Genomic DNA, 17,278 nt, shown 5'->3' with positions numbered 1-17,278 from the left:
TAACAAGATATGATTTTGTGAATAACACTTTTAACAACATCTCACATGGGGTTACAAAAAGAGAGAGGGAGTGAGTGAGTAGTGGGATATTTAGCTTGTGAGTTAAGAGCAGATGTGACACAGTGATGTCAAAATGTCTATGCTATTTCCTAAAGCTTCATTAGTGCTTCCATAAACAAATGGGTTACTGTTTTGCATAAATTAACGATGCAAGAATATAAAAATAAATAAATGTAATTCTCCACAGGTTTAATAATTAATGATAGTACGAAAAGGAAGCAACGTAAGTATGGTGGAAATTTTGAAAAATCTCACTTCTAAATAAAGTACTAATAAATATTACTAATTTTGTTGTTATTTATTTTAACATATATTCTTTATTTCAGATAAAATTTATATAAGACCCATTAACAGCTTATTTGTATAAGATATTAAGATTGAGTTTAACTTATCTAGTTAGATCGAGCCTCAATTGTTTTCAATAAAAAATATATGAAAAATGTCAATTAAGATGTTATCATCATTAATTTCTTTTTTCATAGGCGGGAATTGTTTTTTTTATTATTATCATTAATTTCTCCTTTACATAATTATATTTTTGGAACCATTTTCAGATTAAACTTCTTAGAAAACGAAAGCTCATTTACCTTTTTCTTATATTTTACAATTTTTAGATAATGTGTTTTTATTAATAATTAGTGTTATTTTTATTTTAAGGATTAAAAAGATTTATTGTTTTTAACCATTTTCACAAATATTTAAATTAAGGAAGAAAATAAAAATAAAATATTTTAATATAACTATCAATAAATACACATTTCCACAAAATAAAAACAAAATGAACCTGATCCTGATATTTTATCATAGAAGCCACACATTGTGTTTTTTGGAACCTCACTTTCTCAACAGAAACATAAATCCACCATGAATTTACACATTATCTACAAGGTTATGCTTGGCTAGTTTTAAACTTGAAGTGGATGAGGATCCAAAGATGCAGAGAGAAGAATACTCAAAAGAGTACGTGATTTGTGCATTTGAAATTTGACGTGTGGCACTAGTATTTGAAGAAGGGCATTGAAATTGAAAGGAGTCTTGGCAAAAGTGAAAGGTATATGTAAACATAAAAAGAATGGAAAAATCTACAACGTAATATCAAACATCATAAATAACATAGTAACAAATGGACGGCACCGAGTGGTGATGTTTTATGACAATTGATAAGACACAGAGAAAGAGAGTGAAACATGAGACAAAGCAAGAGAGCTGAAGCGGAGGTGGTGCCGCGTTTGGACGTTTACAAACAGCAAGTTGGTTAATGGCCGTTTATATGTTATCATTTCCTCTTTAACAACTAAAGTCAAAATGTCAACTTCTTACCACTTACTACTTTGCTTTTGAAAAAAAAAATACATAGAAGAATTTTTTTTTATTATGAGCAAGAGAAAATGGGTATTTCTTAATTTACTAAATTAGAAACTAATCTAATTTGCGTTTCATGGTTATCATTGATCCAAATAAATTTTATATACATTTAAAATTAAATATGAGTTTTTTTCACTAAATAAATTATTTTTATTTATGTATAACATAAATCTTATATCATTACGTCAATCATTTAAATTTAAAAAATAAATTAAAAAATACTAATTATAAAAAAAATTTCTTAATTATTAAAAGTGATAGGATTTGGAATATAAGTGACAACAACTAAAATGAACATGTATATTAATTAAATGCATAACACATAATTCAACAATATTTTTAATGCATAATTCACTTCTTTAAGCATATTGATCGATAAACACATAAATTATGTTACGTGAATTATCATCCTTTCTCATCAGGAGACATACTTAAAGAGGATATAATTCTTTAGATGAGAAAGTGAAAAATAAATATAAATCATATATATAATAATAATTTATAAAGGGTTAAAATTTAAAATCACATAATCATTTAAAAAATCACATGATAAAAAAACTCACAATACTTGTATGTTTTAATATTTTTTTAAATTATTAGATCACTAAATAAGTCATGTGAGCTAATATTAATCCAAACTAATATTTTCTTTTGTTCTGGCATAAAAAAAATGTATTAAATTCATCCCTTTTTTACTATCTCTTTTAATAAATATATCAATGTTTAAAGATTGATTCAAATATATTAAAAATTTAAATAATAGAGTAAAAAACAATATAATTAAATTTGACTTTTATTTTATTAAAATAACTTAAAATATGATGAGATATCCAATGGGTGTTGATAATATTAGTTAAGTTTATGGAAGAGACCTTAGTTTAATTTTTACATAATATATTTTTGAAAAAAAGTAATGTACTTGTGTGATAAGTTTCCGACTAAAAATTAATTTTATAATTGATTTAAAAGATTGAAACTTATGAAAATATCTCAGGTTTTATCGGAAAATTAAAAATCCTAATTATAATGGTTAAAAAAATATTATGAAATAATTAATACGACTCTTATCTTACTCAGGAGAACAAGAATAATATTTTTAAAAATCTAGCTCCTTCAAATTGTTTTTAAAAAAGAAAAAAATGAATGAAAAAAGAATATTATTCAGAATTAATAAATATTTTGATAGAAAAAAATGTTTTAATACCTTTGGAATGTTATAAAAGAAGTACACGTATTTAATGATGAATAATAACATAAAATGTATTATTACACGTAAGAAATTTTCCATTTTCAGTTTCCCACTATTTCAATGCCGTGACATGTTAACAAACGAAAACAGTTAGATGAGGAAAGTGCCCTTTGCATTTATGCGAGGGTTCAACTTCAAGAAATGGACAACATAGAAAGAATTACCCATCAGTTGGATATAATATTAATTCCCTGTAATTTTTCTTTTATCTGACAACATATCTGATTTGATTTTTGAATTCTCTTGTTTGTTTGCTATGTTTCTTTCCTTCTGATGAGTGTTACTGTGACTCCTTGGGGAATCTGTCCCACACAAGAAAGAAAATTTTCAAAAGAAAAATCATGTTAGAATCCAAGTTGGTTTTGAACACAAGCCATTAACAAAAGGCCAAAAAGCTTGCATGTGCAGCTGTTACCTTGGCAAGTCGTTAAAGTACTCAGAAATCACTTTCAAAGGGCAAATGGCACATATATACCTTGGTTCAAGTTTAAGCATTGTTAAAACAAACCGCACACATGTGCATCTACATTTTACCAGGAAAAGATTAGCATGGCTTTGAATTCCTTTGTGTGAAACACAGATGCTTCCTTTGTTTTAACCTGCCATTCTGTTTTTCATTCATTTGTGGATCTCATGAGATAGTCCCTGGAAAATTAAAAGAAAATTGAATAATCCTTAAACTCATTCTTGAAAAATTTTATGACATGAGATTTTTTGTATACATATTTATAGAACATACACATGTATCATTAACGAGAAATGATTTTATTCAAGTTAGCTAAGATCACTTACTACGATATATCCAGGATTATGATAAGATTAACAACTTCAATTCATGCTTGTGAATTGATTCACATTCTCGATGCTAACAAATAGTCTTTTAAGAACTTTTAATTCGTAAAAATCTAATATTTTAAATCTTTTTATTTTAAGACTAATGTATAAAGTAATATTTAAGGACTTTATAAATAATATTTGTAAATTTTAGGAACTAATGCGAGAGATTTTATTATAAAAAAACTAATTTATTTTAGTTAAAATTCTTGAGGACAAATTTAGGATTTCACGAGAATAACCTTTTTTAAAATTTTGTTCTCTTTTTCTGCTGCCTAATGTTGCCTTTTTGTTATGCTGTGACTCTGAGCAAGTTGCCAAGAGAGGAGTGGCATTAAATGGGTTGGTTTGTCACTGGCCGAACTCCAAATTAGGTCACACAACTGACACAAGCCCATCTCTTTCTAGAACTTGTGTTTAGCCATGCTAGTTTAATTTGCAAAATCAAAAAATAAAACACCATAGCCTATTTTGACCTTCCAATTTTCCACAAACAAAAAGACTAAAAGAGCCTCCACTTAACCGACAAGCCTGATATAGACAATCACTACTACTAATTAATTTCATATCATCATGTGTTTTTTCCTTCTTATTTTTTTTTTATAAATACATTCATACTTAAGAGATCGAGATAAAACAAAGAGGCAAAGCATGAGAAATATTTTATGAAAAGTAAAATTTAGAGAAGTTATTGAGTGATGATGATGGGAAACAAACATGGCAACGAGCAGTAGATTTCGTTCTTTTTTTATTGCACACCTGGTTCACTTGTATTTCAGTAGACGTATTTAATAAGACATGGTTCATTAAAGTGATTAAGAAACACAAATGGCGAGAATCACGGTTTTAGATAATTTCCACGTAAAATCTCAAATCAATTTTTATCGTTTTCCATGCAAATCTTATCAACGAAGTTTCATTATTAATCACTCAGTAATCTTGCACCATAAATTATTTGCTTGACAGATAATCGAAATCCAGCTGTGTGGAAAGACAACTACCAAAAAATGTATGACTTTTTTTTTTATTACACAGTATTTTTTTACTTGATTAAAAAAATCATTTTTTCCTTTTTTATTTGATTTAAACTTTAAAATTTTCACTCTCATTGTTTTCTTTCCCCTATACTAAAAAAGGATTAGTCATATGTGATTTATTTTCAAAAGAACATTTATTATAAAAATTATTCTGATAAAAGTATTTTTTTTATGCAAAATTATCCTGATTGAGAGTTACAATGATTAAAGTTAGAGTATAATTATGATCGTATCATTTAATTATTTATGAGATACCAATAAATGAAGATATCCTTAAGAATATTTTTTAAAAATAATAAATAGTTTGAGATAAATTAAAATATTTAAAAAGATACGTGAATAAAACAAAAGAAATAAAAATATACATCAAGAATATTTTTTATTCACACTGGTTGTTGGTGAGAGTGATTTATAAATGCAGGTAGGTGGCTGCGTTAATTAAGCACTTCAACTAAAATAATAATAATTAATAATTAAATAATACACTTCTCTTTAACAGGAAATGTTTAACATACAATGTTTAAAATAAAAGGTGCAAGATTGTCATGTAAATATTTTTCAAAGAAAGAGAAATGAAAATTTTCTCTCCAAAAAAATAAGGAAAACAAATATATTCGAAGTAGAATTACTAAGCGATAAAAAAAAATTCTTCAAAAATTTTAACACAACTGGATGATCAAGAGACTCTAACTTAAAGATCACTAAATTTTTTATATAATAACAATGAATATATATATACACACACAAAATAAGGAAAACAAATATATGTATTTAGCAGCAAAAGGAGTCTTGTCGAACCGACTATGAAAATGTGATCACCCATGTGCAGGTTGCTTTTAACTTTCCCTGCTATATACTTCGAAATAGAGTCATCAACGCTAACAAGACATGTTCATTTGCATAGCGACCGTCCGTGAGTGCAAATGAGACCCACAGCACAGAGATATAGGGGCTTGTAGCTGTGAACCTATCTGTGTTATTTATTGGATCAGTACTACGGCTAATAAATTTGAGGAATGTTATTACTTCCTTTGCAGCAACAACTGTTCAAATATTTGGGTTAAAGAAATGAATGGAGTGTGAAAATGAAAAAAGATAAGATAAAATAAAATAAAAGATTTGAATTAAAGTAAAGTATAAAGGTGTAGGTTTCAAACTATTTTTTAAAATTTTAATCTCAAATACACTCATGATGAAAATAACTAAACACCCTTAGTTAATCTTCACTCCAATATTATTTAAATTTTTTAAGGTTATCTATATTTATTAAATATATAAATTATTTTTATGATGAAAATTTGCATTCATGAAAATATATTTTTATTGAAAGAGTAAAAATATACTTATAATTAATTTAAGTATTTAAGTAAGATACTAAATTATGAGAATTTTCTTAACAAAATAATTAGTGTTTTTCATATTTTTAAATAACAAATATTATGAGATTGCTATGATGAAAAACTTGAAAAACTTAATAGATAATGGATAAGTAACACACTTAAGATTAAAAACTTAAGATAAAATATAAGTAACATAGATTAATCTTTTTAATACTATAACTATTAAAAACTGAAGCTCATTCAAGCTTTAGTTTATGATGTTTTGAAGATGCCATGTAATTGTAAAGATGAAGTTGTAATAATTTAGAAATTAAACTATGCTTGCCTTATATTTTATTTTTGGTTGCATGAATTCATGATTGTGTGTGTACATGCATTATGGATAGATGTTCTTTGATAATAGGCTTACTTAAGCATCTTAAGAAGTAAAATAAAGTTAAAATAACTAAGGATTGAATATGGGTGAAAATAAATTTGAAAATTGAAAGTTATAGAATAAAGAATAAAATAATCGACTATTTTGTGTCCTGGGACATAGGATCTGCAAAGGTGCACAAATAATTGATTATCCACTTAAGATAATGAATTATTTGACCCTTGAGAAAAATTCTTCTTGCACAAATAATTCATTATTTTGTTCGAGTATCCTTATAAACAAAATAATTGATTTAATCATAACATAATTGATTAACTTTGGTTTGTTTCTATTAAAAAAAAATTGTGAACTCATTTTTTCATAAGATTCTCATTGTGTTTTGTGAGAAATTTGTTTAGAATGAATTATAAGCTAATATAATGCTATTATAAAGATTCATATCCTGAACAGGTCAAGAAATAAATCAGTAATATGTTAAAAAAAACAAGCATGGGCCAAAAAGAAGGGTCGAAAGAACAAAATGAGTATGCTAATGGAGGTGGATTCATGCTTCACATAATAGACAACATATTGATGGTGGAAGAAGGTACAAAGCCATAAGAATGACACTACTACAATGAGAGGTTATTGCTACCAAATGAAACAAGTGGGCTCAAAGTTCTTAGCAAGAAACTACTTGACCAAGATCTGGGAAATTCATGTAGAGATCACCATGGCAACAAAGAAGCAGTTGATAACAACAAGAAAAAAGTGTAGAATAACCAGGGTCAGTCTTGTAGCAAATTGTTATCTAGATATAAACATAGTACATCGCGTGGAGCTATATGGATGAAGGATGGCACTCTGGAGGATGGAAAAATATGAGTTAAGGGTTTTGATGGGAGCTTCTGATCTAAAGGGCGAAGGACATGTTTGTGGATTATTTTTTAAAAATGGAGGAAAGAGATAGACAAGAGTGTGAGGGGGAAGATAATACACGTAAGGGAGATTGCTATGAGGTGAACAAATGAAGTTACTCATTTAAAATATTAGGGGGGTGGGGGACAAAGTTAAAAAAATGGTGGTGAAAGATATTATGGTGAAGGAAGGAGTTAACATCTTATGTTTGCAAGAAAACACAGTTGAACAATACAAAAAGGTGGGTTTGCAAGGCGTTATGGGGGAGTGATGATTTTGAGTGATTGTAGTCATTGTATTTGGAAATAAGATGTGTTGCATCTTATTGATTCTTGTGTTGGGACATGTTTTATAGGAATGAAGATCCTTTGGAAGTAGAAAAATAATGAATGCTTTATTGTCAACATTTACTTTTCTTTTGTATTTGAGGAAAAGAGAAATTTATGGGAAAATCTCTTAAGCCTAAGGAGACATGTAGCGTCGGTGATGTGTTGTGTTGTGAGAGACTTTAATGTAGTAAGGAAGATGAATGAAAGAAGAGGCTCAACCAATGTTAATGTTGGGGAGGGAGATTGAGGAATTTAATGATTTTATTTATAACATGGAGCTTAATGACATTATGTTAAATCAAAAGACATTTGTATCTTAAGATAAATCATAACTCTTAAGTATTTTGATTAGATGTAAATAAATACAAAATTTAAAAGTTGTATCTTATGCAATATTAGACCATGTTGTAGACATCCTGTGTCTGAAATATCAAATAGAACCAAGATTAAGTCATGAACTGATACCACCTTAAAAGATGACAATTAAGACTTCATTTATCTTTCTGTGTCTAAGATTCATTTTGTAGAGACATTCTCTTAGGATTTGTCGAATCATATGAAAAATAAATGAATGACAAGTTCTCAAAGAGCCAAACAACATCAAAAGACGAGCTTTGTTGTGATAGACTTGCTCTTATTCAAGAGAAGTAGTTTTCTGCATGAAGAAAGACGTGCATTTAATGCAAGCATTTAATACTTCAACAACCACAAGCATCAAACATAATCTTAAATGAAGAAATCTACCTCTTGAGAGACAACAAATACTTGAAGATGAAGGCCTATAAACCACAAGTTTTGAATAAATGGGTCATGAAAGTATGCACTATCATTCAAATTCTTTATGTAAAAAACTCCTTGTAAATTTTTGTAAAATTCAAACAAACTCTCAAAACACTTTGAACATCTTAAGAGAAGAGATTAAGTGTTAAGATAATGAAATTGTATATTCGTCTCTAAGACGATCAAGAGTTAGTCATTGTTCAAAAATACAATAATTTTGTTTGATTTCTATATAGCTAATAGTGACTTGATAGAACAAAGAGTATTGGGTTGTATCAAGCTTGGGGTAGAACTTGAGTTGTAGAGTCAGAAGTGGTCATGCCATAATACTTGTAACTTTGAGAAGTTAGTGGAACTTGGTGGTTAGTCAAGAACTGGATGTAGTCTCAGTGGTCTAGATGAACCAATATAATTCTTTGTGTCTTATATGCATTTATTTGTCTTCTACTTTAAAATGACCTAGGATTCAAATTTAATTTTGTTTTGTAAAGTTTGTTTCTATTGTCTAAACAAGTATTTGCAAAAAAAATTTATCTGTCTTGCAATGTTTTTTCTTTAGATGATAACTTTTTTCTTCCTAGAAAAAAGTTTTTAAAAATTATAAAATCACAATTCAACTCCATTTCTTATGATATTTTCCTGTACACATTCCTATGATTGGTAAATGGTACACATGGTTCAAACAAAAAAGTTGCTTGGAGTAGGTTGGATAAAATACTTGTGTCAAAGGAATGGCTTAATCACTCTATATGTGTTGAATCATATTGTCTCAAATCTTTTCCTGATTCTTCTCAAGAATATATGTGTTAATTGGGGACCTAAACCATTCGAGGTGATCAATGCATGGTTGACATATAAGAGTTTCAAAGAGTTAGTGGAGAAGACTTGGGAACAAATGGCGGTTGATGGAAGAGCAACTTAAGTTTTGAATGAAAACTAAAGCCGCTAAAGGGTGTATTGAGCAAACGGACTTCAAAATCCTTTGGAGACTTACAAAAGTTGTCCAAAGATCTATTTGGGAATACTAATGAATGACTTAGACAAAAAGGATGACATGGGGAATTTATCCAAGGAATAACTTCTTGATAGGGCTGAGAAAATAGGGGAGCTATAAAGGATTTCCACAAAGCTTGAGTCATTAGTGCATCAAAAATCCAGAAGTAAAGGGGTAAGAAAAGGTAGTCAAATTGACTATATGCATGTAAACATTTACCTACTATTATGACATTAATTATATTTATGATGTTGAGATGGGATGGACTCCTCGACCTTAGGGCCAAGGTCTCCCCAGGAGAAATACTACCTTATCGAGCATCTTTAACCACAGATCTTGAGCTCAAGATTTGTCTTCAACAAATCTTCCACTAAAGAGGGAGTCAAGATCTCCAACATGGAGAATGGAATCTTCTACGGGATCCTTGAAGATCTGCATATTTATCAAAATAAAATATATTTTTTACTCTTTCTTCCTAACAACAAATGATGGGAACCAATGATAAGGAGAAGATGAAACAGAACCTGAAGAGAAAAGAAAAAGGGAAGACGAAACAGAACATGTAGGCCGTGGTGGGGCCGAGGTAGGGGTGGTGGCCCTTGCGAATGTTGAGTTGTGCGTGGCGACATCGAGATGTGTAAAGAAGAGAAAAGAAAAGAGGACTCGTGGTGGGTTGGAACGGAGGAAGAGGAGGTGGTCGTGGTGGTTGAGGGCAGAGGAAAAGGGGGAAGGAAGGGCAAGAGGGAAAAGGGAAAGAAGGGAAGGGAAGGATGGGGAGGGGAAAGGAGGGACAAGGGGGAAGAGGAAGGGGTTGTAGGGGTATTGTGGGAAAAAATAAGGGTGAGGGTAAAGAGAAAAGAAATTAAAAAATTAAAACTTAAAAATAGATGTTGCATTGAATGTTAAAAAATTATCGTTGCCTTTCAATCAATAAGCAATAACCGATATTGGTAATTTTTTCAATCTATGTACAGTAAATTGTGTTTTTTTTTAAAATAAATATTTTGTAACCTATAAATTGAGCATGTACTTATCATATTTTTGGACACAAATTCTCTTAATCATCCTTTATTTCTCCTTATCATATTTTAGTTTCATTTTTAATGGATCTAAATCAGTATAATTGGCAAGCTTATTACAATTTTTTGTAAAATTATCAACTTCTTCATTTGAACGAAAATTCTCAAAATTCTCCTTCATTTTTAAATATTTATAAATTTTTTCCTTGCATGTTTTATTAATTATATTTAATTTAATATATATTTGAATAAAATATTTAAAAGTGAAATTCATGTGAGACCCACTAAAATTATTTAAGATCTTAAAATGAGATATATTACTAAAGAAAAAAAAATATCTTCAATCGTACGTGATATCATACAATTCACCAAAAAATAATTTAAGATCCCAATTTAAGATCTTATACTAAATATGCTCTTAACATAATAACAAAATAACTTTGTTGGATTAAGGTATAATTCAATACTCATAGATTCTTTCTAAGAATCCTATTAGTAAGTATTGACTTATGTTCTAGACTATTTCACTTTTGATGTGCTATGAATTAAATTAAACCAATATACAAATTAAACCTTTAAGTTTATAAAATTATTTATCAATATATTTGTATTAGCATTCAACATCTATAATTTTACTCCAAAAGTATGTCAAAAGGATAAAAGATATAAAAACTAATATAAATTGCTTGCACATCTAGTGTTCTCAATAAGCATTCCAACATGTAATATATCTAGTTAAATAGCGTTTTTTTTTATGCAAGTCATGAGACAAACTATAAAGCATAAAGAAATATATCTTAAAACGAAAGAAATATTAATTTATTCATAGCAGTTTAATATTTTTATAATCTATTGGTTTTTATTCCCATTACAAAATAACGTAAATGCACAAGCAACTTTATTTATTGGTGATTTTTTTTTATATATAAAGAATCTTTTAATACAAAGTATTTTTTTAATAATTTTCTCTTACTCAAGTAGAATTATCACCTATGACAAATATTTGCGATCTTTAAAAATTATTATTTTCTTTAAAGTTATAAAATTATATTATATTTGGAATAAAAATACATATTTTAATATGAATATATAATTTAATAGAATTGAAATAAATATTTAATTACAATAATGATTCAAAATGAGTTCATCATAATTAATTGAATAATTTTTTATTAATCTATTTTTTTGGAAATTATTAATCCTCTACTTACCCATTAAAGAAAATATTGAACATTTTAATTAAATTATAATTTTGGTCCTCCTATAATTTTAAACTAACGATTTTGCTTTTTTTTATTTTTAAATTGAGACATCTACTTCTTCTATTTTTGAGAATAAATAATTTTAATAATGACTAAATATTTTGATTTAAAAATAAAAAAACAAAATCATGAGATCAAAATTATAATTTTATCTATTTTTTAAGTTTAAAACATTAAACCATTTAAATACTTATTTTATTTATCACTTTTTCATAAAATGTGAAGGAAGCTTACAACGAAAGTGTAAAACAACATGATATTTATTTAAATAAATTTTATTAAATTTTTTGTGATAAATGTAAGTATTATCTTTAGTCTTAAATATAAGAATAAATAGATATTTTTTAAAATATATACAAGTTTTAATTAATTTTATCTTATTTAATATTATTATCTTTAAAATATCTTTCATTTAATTGATATGTTAGTTTTAATAATTTTTTCTTAACTTTAATATCAAATTTTAATAAAAATAAATAAATTTAAAAAATATTTTTAATTAAATTAATAAAATTAAACATGATTAATTAATGTGTTATATTTTTTCTTTTTATATTTAAGACCAGAGCGAGTAGGTTACTCTATTCAATGGCTTTTAAGGCAGTCAAAACAGAAAGTTACCTGGGTTTACCAGAAAGAATTACTGGAGTAGCTATTAAATTCACCAAACCTTTTGGCCGATTACCTAGGCGACTGCTAAATTCTGCTTCGGTGCTTCCCTTTCGTGTCTGTTTAAAAACAGACAGAGAAGCAGCAAACTTCATGAATCATGAAGGAAGAGAAACCCGTTCACAAATATCTAAGCTATGTTATTAATAATTTCTCCGCATGCAGAAGCATTAATAAGAATTTTGAATATTAATTAACACTATTAAAAGTAGTTAACAAGTACTACTATTTTAAAAAATACTACTTTCATTAATAAAGAAATTAAAAAATATTAAAAACACGACCATAAAACATTAACACTATTAAAATATAATAGTATTTTTATATATTCATTTTTTAGTATTTCTTTTACATATTGAAAATATAAAAAAATATACTATCATCTAATTATAAATCATTAAATATAATAAATTTGTTAATTTTTATGAAAAATTTCTTATAAAATTATCAATGATAGTGTATGAAAATTAGTGTAATTTTTAAATAATTACAGTGTAAAAGTTTTATATTATAGTGTATAAACTTTTAAATTTTAATCGGTTAACTCTCTGGTTATGATAACATTTCTCCATTTGAAAAAAGAACAGGAAAAAGAGTTGAAAAAACGTAGAAAGAGAGTGCAAAGGGGTATTTGCGGCAAACAGAAGATGCTTGCATGTGGCAGTGGCAGTGGCAGCTAGTTAAAGATCCAAGTTAAAACCGCTATGGCCCACATGGATTTTGTAGATTTTCCAGCCATGAAAGCTACAAAACCACACGTATTCCTCTACAAAAACAGCTTCAAACGTGGACCCCTTTCTCAATTTGCACTGTTTCAATTTCAATGCCTTTTTTCTCAAACCGCTTATTATAGTATACCCTTTTGCGGTTTTTGGTCCCAACAAAACAGATTTTAAAAGCGTTAGTTAAACTTGTGACCTATTGCTTGTGGTGGTTTCCAAGGTCTATAAATTTAGTGGCACCCCCCTTCAGTTTTTCTTCACACTCATCTACTCCACATTGTCCTCTCACCACTTCTCCAATTGAAAAGGCTTCTTCATCAAAAGTAATTGCAAAATTTCATTTCATATGTGAAGAAGTACTCCTATGTGCACATTGTTAGCTAAAATGTTGCAATTAGAAGGAAATTAAATGACTGATTATCATTATTATTACTTTATTTTTCAGGAAAAATGGCTCAAATTTGTTTGCTCTTGGTGGGGCTTCTCTCAATGTTCTCCTCTGCCTATGGCTACGGATATGGTGGTGGCTGGGTTAATGCACATGCCACCTTCTATGGAGGAAGTGATGCCTCAGGAACAATGGGTAAGCAACAAAAAAAAAAGTTCCCATTTTTATTATAAAATGTGGGTTTATTTTGGATAATCTTATGACCCTTTTGAATAACTTGTTTGGTGATGAAATTTGTTTAGGTGGGGCATGTGGATATGGAAACCTCTACAGCCAAGGTTATGGAACAAATACTGCTGCTTTGAGCACTGCTTTGTTCAACAATGGTCTTAGTTGTGGCTCATGCTATGAGATAAGGTGTGTGAATGACCATAGGTGGTGCCTCCCTGGCTCCATTATGGTCACTGCCACCAATTTCTGTCCTCCAAACAATGCTTTACCAAACAATGCAGGAGGGTGGTGCAACCCTCCAATGCACCATTTTGACCTCTCTCAACCTGTTTTCCTTCGCATTGCACAATACAGAGCAGGAATTGTGCCTGTTTCCTACAGAAGGTGAGTAATTAATTAGTTGTCTTTTCATTTTTTTGCACTCTTAAAAGAGTTTTAGCAAATTGGGCTACCTTGCTCCCTCTTGTCACTTTCAACTTTTTAAAAGTTTTTTTTTTTTTTTTAACTCAAAGCTTTTGGGAGTTTCCCTGCTTTCTATCCAAGTGGTAAATGATGCAACTTTCTTCTTAGAGTTGGTAAATTTACAGTGAAACCACTGTTTTTGGCTTAATGGGGTTAATTAATATAACTTTATGCTAAAATTTGTATTTTTTTATGTGTAGAACCAAATTTTTAATTTTTAACTGATACAAATAAAAAGTTACCCTTTTTTTCTTTTTTAAAAGGTGAGCTAATATTTCTTTGCATAATTTTTTATGAGAGATTTTAATCAATTTTTAGCTTATTTTTGGCAACTAATTATTTTACTATTTTATAAAACTAAAGTAAATGTATGGGAAACTAAATAGTGAGTATTTTTTAAGTGCTTTTTTTATGAACACAATGGGTAAAAAAAAAAATCTGTCTCAAAAGTAAACAAATCAAGAATTTTTTTATGCAAAATCTCCATTTGTGCTGATCCAAGCAAGCAACAAGAGCACCATGCTAATTTTTCCTTTGTGTATATTTGTGTAGGGTACCCTGCAGGAGAAGGGGAGGCATAAGGTTCACAATCAATGGCCACTCCTACTTCAACTTGGTCCTCATAACAAACGTAGGAGGTGCTGGGGATGTTCATGGTGTGGCCATCAAGGGGTCAAGAACAGGGTGGATGCCAATGTCCAGAAACTGGGGTCAAAATTGGCAAAGCAACAACTATCTCAATGGCCAAAGCCTCTCATTCAAGGTCACAACCAGTGATGGCCGTACAGCTGTGTCCTACAATGTTGCCCCTGCTGGTTGGTCCTTTGGCCAAACCTACACTGGTGCTCAATTCCGCTAGAGAGGGCCTTAATAATTGTTCACAAGTTGAAGTTCCAAATATTTAGATACACTACATATAGTATATGCTATAATTTCTCAATTTAAGTGTTAGTATATGACTCCAAAAAAAAGACTAGTATACTAAGGTATTAATATAGTATGCTACTTGGTGGAGGAGGAGGGGGTGGGGTCAAATTGGATCGCAAAATGGTTAAGGGCTTATTTTAAATTGGCTCTTGATCATTTTTTATTGGGTCAAATGGGGGTTCCTAATTCTTGGGGCCTTTTTTTATTATTGGGGTATTTTTATTTTCATTTTTGAAAGCTTTTTCAACCTTTTTGCTGCTGAAAGCTGGTAGAGAGGGAATTTTTATATCTGTGACCTATTAAATTGGAGGAGGTGGACTGTTGCACCACCCGCCATTAGTATAGGAGAAGTTTTTGTTTTTTTTTGTTCCCTAATGGGATTATTTAGAAGCATTGTTTGCTTACTCATATCCTTTGTAAGCAGCTATGGCTATGTCTTTGGTTGTACTACTGGAAGTGTAAATTTTCCTATTTCTGCCTTTAATCGAAAGTTGCAGTAATTTACTATTACTATTTGCTCGTCTCAAATTTATTCTGGCAATTATTCTGTTAGGTTGATGAAATAAAAAAAAAACCTAAATTAAGAAGGGTAAGATTGTCTAAATTGACGTCCAATTCTTTTTGTATCAACAAAAGTATTTACTTTATAATATAAAAGTATAAGCATTTAAAACTTTTAACTTTTGTAAATGTTAGATGATAGAAATTATTTCAATGGTGGTTTTGCACGAAATAAAGTAAAATTAACTTGAGAAGAATGATAATGTTAATTTTTATCTATTTGAAGGCTTAGCTCTAATCTATTTAGATTTATTTAAAAATTAACTTATGGAAAGTCATACCAAGTCGTAACAAAACATATGTCAATTAAATAAGTCATATTTAAATTTTAGTTTAAAAAATAAATCATATTTAAGTCTTGTTTTTTCCTCTGAAAGATGCACACAAAATTAAAACAACCTTACACCGTACACGTTTGAATGCTATTGCTAACTACAGATAATTAATGTTTAGAATAGTTTCAATTGTTTTTTTGGTTTACATTGTTTCAAATATTACAGAGTATCTAACTTTTAAAACCAGAATAAATAAATAAAATCTAACTTTTAAAATGATGTAAATGTTTCGTATGAACTTTTAAACGCCGTGAACGGTTAGACTAGCAACCAACTTAGCTCATTTTTAATGTTTGTAAAGATTAACTGTATATATATTTTTATTTTAATAATGGCTTCAAATATTATATCTAATTTTTAAAAGCAACAAAATCTCCAGATATTTAAGGTCATTAAATTTTGCAAATGTTTGTATGGGCTTTTAAACTCGTCGAATGGTTAAAATGACAACTAACCAACGTAGAAGCGTAGCTTCCGAAACCCTCCTTCCCTCTAAATATATAAAATAAAAATTTAAAAATAATTTGTAGTTAAATTTTACTTATCTTTCGATCTAATTTTAAATTAATCAAAGTTCTTTTTTCAATGATAAACTAGAAGGTTAAGATAAAACAAATATAAAATAGAAATTATAGTAGTTATCGTTGAGTAAAATTACCATAACGCATTGCAGTAAAACTAAATATGATGCTATAATATGTAGCTTAAATTACTGCAAGCCATTGAGCATTAAGCATTGCAGTAAAAAAGCATTAAACATTAAACCTAAATAATGTAACTTTGTTTTTAACCGAATGTAACTTTAATTAGTAACTTTGAAATAGTGAATTAAAAAAAATATCAGTAACGAGACTAGGTTATCATAAGCTTATCTTTGCAAATAATTTTAATTATTTTTTTGTTTAAATTTTGATAAATCTTACAGTGATTTTATTATTCAAAGGGGAAAAAAAATAGAAACAGGGCAAGTATTCATTGTAAAGCCTTAAAAACACCAACAGACAAGTGTTCAGGTTTGGTTGGATGGATGGATAAAATGGCCTTTTTGGAGAACTCTTGGGATTTTACTTTCTTCATCTCCTTTTTTTCCTTCATGCACCTCAAAAACACCAACAGACAAAAATGCCCTCACACAAGCACCCCTTATTACAAAATGGTTATTCTGGAAGAGTATTCTATCCTGGTATAACTATTTAAAAATATGATTTTCATATTCTAAAATAGGTTATTCTAGAGCAGTTTTTTTTGGATTCTTGTACACTTCAAGAATAGTTATTTTGGAATATAATTTAGATCTTCCTCAGTGTTGACGTTAGTGTCTTCTTCGAAGAAGAGTCAATTGTGGTAGAGGAAATTGATCGATGAAAATGCCTTGATGCCTAACAAAGTGTACAAACTCAAAGAACAAAGAGAAAGGGTTGTGCCTGTGGAGGCGTTAGTC

At 28.8% G+C, this 17,278-nt stretch overlaps 1 protein-coding gene across 1 annotated transcript; it reads left to right on the top strand.

Moving 5' to 3' along the window:
* The first annotated feature begins 13,119 nt into the window (after nucleotides 1–13,119).
* Nucleotides 13,120–15,454, top strand: LOC114386648 (expansin-A10-like). The gene is made up of 4 exons (XM_028346687.1): nucleotides 13,120–13,256; nucleotides 13,379–13,516; nucleotides 13,624–13,936; nucleotides 14,567–15,454. The coding sequence occupies exons 2-4, from the start codon at nucleotides 13,384–13,386 to the stop codon at nucleotides 14,871–14,873; spliced, it is 753 nt and encodes a 250-aa protein (XP_028202488.1). The 5' UTR covers nucleotides 13,120–13,256; nucleotides 13,379–13,383; the 3' UTR covers nucleotides 14,874–15,454.
* The last annotated feature ends 1,824 nt before the right edge of the window (nucleotides 15,455–17,278 follow it).

This window comes from Glycine soja, chromosome 2 (assembly GCF_004193775.1).
Source record: "Glycine soja cultivar W05 chromosome 2, ASM419377v2, whole genome shotgun sequence".
Lineage (NCBI taxonomy): Eukaryota > Viridiplantae > Streptophyta > Magnoliopsida > Fabales > Fabaceae > Glycine > Glycine soja.
This window is presented reverse-complemented; position numbering and strand designations above follow the sequence as displayed.

Coding starts and splice junctions, on each gene's coding strand:
- LOC114386648 (XM_028346687.1), top strand. CDS start 13,384: ATGGCTCAAATTTGTTTGCTCTTGGTGGGGCTTCTCTCAATGTTCTCC. Junction 13,517..13,623: donor TGATGCCTCAGGAACAATGG/GTAAGCAACAAA, acceptor AAATTTGTTTAG/GTGGGGCATGTGGATATGGA. Junction 13,937..14,566: donor GTGCCTGTTTCCTACAGAAG/GTGAGTAATTAA, acceptor ATATTTGTGTAG/GGTACCCTGCAGGAGAAGGG.